Genomic DNA, 7107 nt, shown 5'->3' with positions numbered 1-7107 from the left:
ACAGCTAGCAACCGTCTTGGACTAGCTAAAGGCCATTCTGGAAATCCCATGGTCAGCTTGGCTAGTCACCATCTTAGGACAGATAATAACCATTCTGCAACTGCTATAACCAGCCTGATCCAGTTTATAACCATCTTGGATTAGCTAATTGTCTTTCTGGAACAGCTATGCTCAGCTCGTTACCATTCTGGAAAAGCCATAGTCAGCTTGGTTCAGCTAGTGACCATCTTGGACAAACTATAATGACCATCCTTGAACAGCTATGGCCAGCTAGTGTCCAACTTAAACCAGCTTGTGACCGTCTTGGATAACCATGATTAGTTCATGGTTTGGATCAGCAAATAAACAGATGGAACATTCAATGTTTCAAAACAACTACCAGTTTGAGCCGGATATCGAAACAGGGAATAGCATGTTTATTTAATTTAATATCACTTTAATATATTATTCAAATATTATTTTAGTTATTTATGTCGTATCAACATTGGGGTTTGATTGGCTATATATCAAGTCTTTACTTAATTTGTAAATATACAAAAACATTAGCAAGAAATAACAAAGCTTAGTTTACTGGAGCTGGGAGATGAATAGCGAGCTCGTCCCTCTAGACGTTGTTAGTCTACATGGAGGCGCACTTCCGTCCCCCAGAGCTCGGTTTAGGGGAGCAGGTGCAGGGAAGGGGACTGAAGCGTCACCTCACATAAAGCAACATAGGCCTGTTTGATCTACAGCAGCGTTTATTTCATACCTTTACGCTGGCTCGGAAGATGGTAGCAAAACAGAGAATCCGGATGGCAAACGAGAAGCACAGCAAAAACATCACCCAGAGGGGGAACGTGGCGAAGACCCTGGTAAGACGAGCCTTTGTCGACTGAATACATGCAGATGAATGGAGATCGTGGCTTTTCTGTGTGGATTTCGTGTTTACGTGCATGATTTGAGACACGCTTCGAGGACCTCGTCGGTTTTTAAAGATGCTGATTTATTCAGACATCATACGAGGCGAGTCTGAGTTAAGACTTCACCTAACGTTAATTATTTTCGGTATCGGGGATCCTCTTAAATTAGGCTTAATTCGCAAGCGATTGCTATTGTTTTACATAATCACATTCTGCTCAGTTGTCTTTATGAGTCGAGAAGCACGATATAAACCAGATTCGGTTAACGTTGACGCCTATGTTGTTGCTATGGCGACAGTCACGAGCTGGTGACAGGTGCGCTTAACTAATCTGACCTTTACTAGTCGCTAGTAAAGGTGCAGGTTAACTGGGTCGCAACCTCTGCCTCAGGCGTCAGTGAAAGCATCCGATGTGTTTGTGTTCAAGGGTTAAAGCATGATGAACATCCCATAATGTTAATAATAAGAACGTGTAACGTCCAGAATACATACAGTGTGGCTCGAAAGTTTGGGCACCCCTTGCAGAATCTGTGGAAATGTGAATGATTTAAAAAAAAATAAAAGAGATCATACTAAATGCATGCTATTTTTATATATTACTGTCCTGAGTAAGATATTGTACACAAAATATGTGTATTAAGTCCACAAGACAAAAACAAAAATGCAGAAATTATTAAAATAACCCCATTCAAAAGTTTGGGAACCCTTGGTTCTTGATACTGTGTTCTGTTACCTGATGATCCACGACTGTCTTTCTGTTTTGTGATTGGTGTTCATGAGTCCCTTGTTTGTTCTGAACAGTTAAACTGAGCAGCATTCTTCAGAAAAATCTTTAAGGTCCTGCAGATTCTTCAGTTTTCCAGCATCTTTGCATATTTGAACCCTTTCCAGCAGTGACTGTATGATTTTGAGAGACATCTTTTCACACTGAGGACAATTAAGGCACTTTAACACAACTATTTAAAAAGACTCAAACAGTCACTGATGCTCCAGAAGGAAACAAGATGCATTAAAAGCTGGGGGGTGAAAACTTTTGAACACGATGAAGATGGCCAAATTTTTCTTATTTTGTTGAAATATAATTGTTTTACATTTAGTTCTGCCATTCGTAAGCAACAGAAGATACTTGCATGTTTCCCAGAACACAAATTAAGTACAATTTACCCCTGATCTTCAAGTTCCAGAAGTTTCCACAACTTTCGAGCCCCTCTGGATATATACAAATGGGCCTTCAGGGTTGGAAACAAAATGTATTTTCCTCAAATTTTGTATGTATGCAAATAATAATATATGATTGATTGTGCAGTTAATTCTCATATTGTATTTTCTAAAAGTTTTGGAATATTTTCCCTCTCCCCAAATTTGTCACTTCCTAAATATCATTTAATAAGAAGGGCTACACTGACCAATTAAGAGTTTGTTTACATCTACCTTGTAAATATAGGTTTTGCTATTTTATCAAAACGTTTTTAGAGGGAACTCAAAAATAATTAATATTTTATAAATATTCAAACTAGTGGTAGTGACAGTAATGTTTGGGTAGTGAGCACATCAAATTACAGAATTTTACAAAACTACTAAAAACATACTAAAATACAGTAGTAAAAAATTGCATAACTGTATTAAAATTTTATTTACTCCCTCAAATAAAGGATTATGTGTTGTCACTACTGAAACAGTAACAATGTTAGGGAATAACAAAAAACAACAACAACAAAAACGTCACTACCGAAACTTCACCGAATGTGCACACACACACACACACTCACACACACACGCATACCCACACACATACACACTTTTTTATGGTTTATGGGGACTTTCCATGGGCGTAATGGTTTTTATACTGTACAAACCATATTTTCTATCGCCCTACACCAACCGTACATCTAAACCTACCCCTCACAGGAAACTTTAGCATTTTCAGATAAATAATATCATTTATTCTGTATGATTGATACACCTTTTGAAATAAGGGGACACTGAAAATTTCCTCATAAATTATTATACAATAATAATTATACAAATTTGTGTCCTCATAAACCACATAAACATACACACACACACACATACATATACATATATATATATATATATACAGTACAGACCAAAAGTTTGGACACCTTCTCATTCAAAGAGTTTTCTTTATTTTCATGACTATGAAAATTGTAGATTCACACTGAAGGCATCAAAACTATGAATGAACACATGTGTAATGATATACATAACAAAAAAGTGTGAAACAACTGAAAATATGTCATATTGTAGGTTCTTCAAAGTAGCCACCTTTTGCTTTGATCACTGCTTTGCACACTCTTGGCATTCTCTTGATGAGCTTCATGAGGTAGTCACCTGAAATGATCTTCCAACAGTCTTGAAGGAGTTCCCCGAGAGATGCTTAGCACTTGTTGGCCCTTTTGCCTTAAGTCTGCGGTCCAGCTCACCCCTAAACCATCTCGATTGGGTTCAGGTCCAGTGACTGTGGAGACCAGGTCATCTGGCGCAGCACCCCATCACTCTCCTTCTTGGTCAAATAGCCCTTGATGCCTTCAGTGTGACTCGACAATTTACATAGTCATGAAAATAAAGAAAACTCTTTGAATGAGAAGGTGTGTCCAAACTTTTGGTCTGTACTGTATATATATATAGTCATGTAATTGATTGCATAACAGCAAAATTAATAAATACTAATTTAAATATAGAGTTTTGTGTACAAACACAACACCGAGTCTTCATGTGTTTGTTTTCTTTCTGTTTCTGTGACACTATGTAGATATTTGTGTCGTGTGTAAACAGATTTACAGACATTCCAGACCATATTTTGTTTGTGGAATATATTTGGTTTCTGAAACACTTTGACTTTGACTGTTCCAGCGACCACAGGAGGAGAAATATCCGGTGGGGCCATGGCTTTTGGCACTCTTTGTATTTGTTGTTTGTGGATCAGGTAATATTAAATTTGTATTTTATGGAATATACAGTTTGCTGCTTGCTATTAAGCTTCCCATGTTTTTTGTATTACTAAACTAATACGTTTTTTTTGTTTGTTTGTTTTCAGCCATCTTTCAGATTATTCAGAGTATCCGAATGGGAATGTGATTTTTGGGGGACTGGACACAATCTGAAGACGGACTGATCGGTGAAATCTGTTTGTGGTTCAGAGGCTTGTATGCTGAGCTGGATCGAGTGTACAATACTACATGACATTGTCACACGTTTACAGTGTCCCTGGAGGAAGGGAGCACATGCTTTTCTACAAAACCATTGTTGTTGTTGACTCATCTTATCATTTTTGTCATATTTATTTGTTTGATTGATGATTGCCATGATCTATTTCTCTATTTAACCGTGTTTGCGTGAGCCTTTTTCAAATAAACGTCAAACACATTTGGATAATGACTCGTATACATTTTGCTTTCTTTTTTTTTTTTTTAACCAATCTTTTTGTTTGTATTTCTTTTGTGAATTTTCATGAATGTTACAGTAGATGTAAAAATGTACATTTGTTGTGTAAAATTAGCAGACAGAAGATTAAGTCTATAGACAATCCTACTGGAGCAGATCTTTATGAAATTTATGGTTCATCTGGATTTTAATCTGCAACCTTTGAGTTTGCTTCTTGTTCAGTGAACATCAGTTTTCTAGCTTTGTAGTTCATAAGAAAACATGGATCGAAAAGAAAGTAGTTACTTTAAAATGAGTCGGTGTTTAGATTTTACAATTCACAATAAAGGACTTTTTAGATTCCCATCCATATAGAACCATTATGCATTGTACGGTTTAGGATTAAATTATGAACGGTACTATGAAGATCAACAAAATAATGCAATTTGGGTAACTTTTCATAGTAATGCTGTCAAAATGGGCATGAACTGAATGAACACCACTTTATGATCAAAGAGTGTACAATTCATGCATACAGTACATTCATTTGAGTTTTAATATCTTCATACATCACTTTTAATTCATGTTATTAATACTTAACGCTAATCAGTTACACTCAAGATGTATGCCAAAGATCTGTCGATTCATCGGTTTTAATCATGTCTTTAATAAACCGATTTTTTCAGAAAAAAAAAAAAAAACGGTAACCACAATGTGAAAATGATATACCAGTCTGTATAAACTCTATTCTGACTAGCATTTCTACGGTTTCTCCAGTATCCCGGTCCATCACATAAGCGAAAGCATCTCAAGGACTCTTCTCAACGGTGTTCACAAACATGACTTTATTGAGAGTTGTGAAAAGCAACTGGCGAGTGCAATTACAGTATTTTACAACTTATCTCCTGGTTTGGAGAACATGCACAGAACATAAGCATACGAGTTGTACACAATGCAAATCCATGTCAGCTATATGATAGTCGAGAGTAACTTTAAATTCAAAGATTGATCCGGAATACTTCACTGTCCAAACTGAAAACAGAAATCACATGGCTGTAATACTTCAAAATCATCTCAAGGGAACAAAGTAGTGTACAGGAGGCGTTAGAGGAGTAGTTTCTATCTGTCAGATAAATATCGTAAGACCGATCCCGCTTAACAGCATTTAAAAAAGAAGGATGATGTCTCTTGGGTAAGCCAACTACCTTAAATCTGTACAACCTATATAGTGTCTCTTTAACCGCTTCACATCGCTATTTTACAAAATACTTACATTAATCATACAATAATATACAGTTGGTCCACCTCGCATTTCAGCTCATCTGCCATTCTCACGGCACAGAGAACGAAAGAGGATCTGAAGCATCAACCCTCCTCGTGTTCTTCATCCAAAAAACAAAAAGTGTCATGATTACGCCAATGCAGCTGTGGAAGTCAATGCGTCTGCCGTCCCCATGCCAGCTGGGGCACAGATCGGCAGCCCTTCAAAGCCTCGTCACATTCGTCACCGTAAAAGTGCTTGCTTTATTAGAAGCTCACAGTCAGCATGTACACTACAAAGGGAAGGGAGACTGAAACCAGACTGAAAACCATGGGGACTTCAGACACAGGCACAGTGATTCTTTATATCGCGTCCTCCGGGATCGTTTTCTTCCTGACCATCACATTCCGTGGATTTTGGCAACGTCCCACCCAACTGGATTGTCACTGGCGTGTAAATCACCTCAGTTTGACATCTGTCAAGTTTCGAAAGGTGTGCAAATTTCGTCAGTCTAATGTGTGAGTGAGGCATGTCTGTTCAGTCCATCTCGAGCCACTCGTCACCCTCAACAGCAGCTCTGGCTGGGTGCTACGCGGACGGGCCGGAGGTCTGTGCTGTGAGTTGGGCCGGCGGGGCAGGAGTCTGCGTGGAGGACGGCGGCGGAGGAGAGCCGCTCTGGACCTGCGCCTGGAACTGTGCGAGCTGCTCCGGACTGGCCAGGTTCTTCAGCAGGTTGTTCTCCTGCTCCAGCTGAGAGTTCCTCTCAATCAGCTCCTTAATCTGTTCCTTCAACACCTCCACCTCTTCACGGACCGCGTACATCAGGTGACTCTTCACCAGATCCTGGAAGAGGACAACAGTGTTATTTTCAAACCTTATTTTTTTTTGTTTATTCAAAGCAAAACATCTGTGTATTAGATTCATTCTTTTACATGCATCATATGTGACCCTGGACTATAAAGGGTCACATAAGGGTCCATTTTTTTACATTTAGATTTAGGGTGCACTCGCCCCAGGCATTTTGAACCATGCCCAAGCACGTTTGACCCCCAAAGCCCGGTTCGTTTGACTATTGTGGGCGCTCCGTGCCACAAACATATTCTATTACTACAACTGCACTACAGTTTTCAATAAACTGAATTCAATAAAATACATTTAGGTTTATAATGCTTCTGATTCCTACTGTATTGGATGAACAGGAAATGTAGCTAGCGAGTAAATATCTGCAAATTATTGAATTAACCTCAGCTGTCTCTGTAATAATTTTCTGATACATACAAGTGAAAATCAATGATTACATCATCTGATAGCTGAATAAATAAGCTTTCTACTGATTAATGGTTTGTTAGGAATCTGAGGGTGCAAAAAAATCCCCTTGAAAGTTGTCCAAATGAAGTGCTTACCAATGCATATTACTAATCAAAAATGATACATTTACAGCAGGAAATTTACAACGTATCTTAAATGGAACATGATCTTTACGTAACATACTAATGGTTTTTGGCATAAAAGGACGGACCCAGACAAATTTTTGTTGGCTGTTGCTACAAATACTCCTGTGCAA

At 38.3% G+C, this 7107-nt stretch overlaps 2 protein-coding genes across 4 annotated transcripts in view; one reads left to right on the top strand and one right to left on the bottom strand.

Annotated features, from left to right (window-relative positions):
• The first annotated feature begins 498 nt into the window (after positions 1–498).
• On the top strand, positions 499–4297 carry serp2 (stress-associated endoplasmic reticulum protein family member 2). The gene is made up of 3 exons (XM_026272494.1): positions 499–851; positions 3773–3845; positions 3957–4297. Exons 1-3 carry the CDS (start codon positions 768–770, stop codon positions 3995–3997), a joined length of 198 nt encoding a protein of 65 aa, XP_026128279.1. The 5' UTR covers positions 499–767; the 3' UTR covers positions 3998–4297.
• An 808-nt stretch (positions 4298–5105) lies between these two features.
• The window catches only part of tsc22d1 (TSC22 domain family, member 1), a 40267-nt gene continuing 38265 nt past the window's right edge, over positions 5106–7107 (bottom strand). For all 3 annotated transcript variants that reach the window (XM_026272491.1, XM_026272493.1, XM_026272492.1), the window contains exon 3: positions 5106–6386. In XM_026272491.1, the coding sequence (XP_026128276.1) occupies positions 6132–6386 (255 nt within the window). In that variant the 3' untranslated portion in view covers positions 5106–6131. The remainder of the gene's footprint in view (positions 6387–7107) is intronic.

Source organism: Carassius auratus, chromosome 9 (assembly GCF_003368295.1).
Source record: "Carassius auratus strain Wakin chromosome 9, ASM336829v1, whole genome shotgun sequence".
NCBI lineage: Eukaryota > Metazoa > Chordata > Actinopteri > Cypriniformes > Cyprinidae > Carassius > Carassius auratus.
Note: the sequence above shows the minus strand (reverse complement) of the source record. Positions and strands in the feature narration are given on the sequence as shown.

Bases quoted from the DNA above. Each gene is read 5' to 3' on its own strand.
- serp2 (XM_026272494.1), top strand. From the start codon at position 768: ATGGTAGCAAAACAGAGAATCCGGATGGCAAACGAGAAGCACAGCAAA. The intron at 852-3,772 runs GTAAGACGAGCC...TGACTGTTCCAG, and splicing joins GGAACGTGGCGAAGACCCTG to CGACCACAGGAGGAGAAATA. The intron at 3,846-3,956 runs GTAATATTAAAT...GTTTGTTTTCAG, and splicing joins ATTTGTTGTTTGTGGATCAG to CCATCTTTCAGATTATTCAG.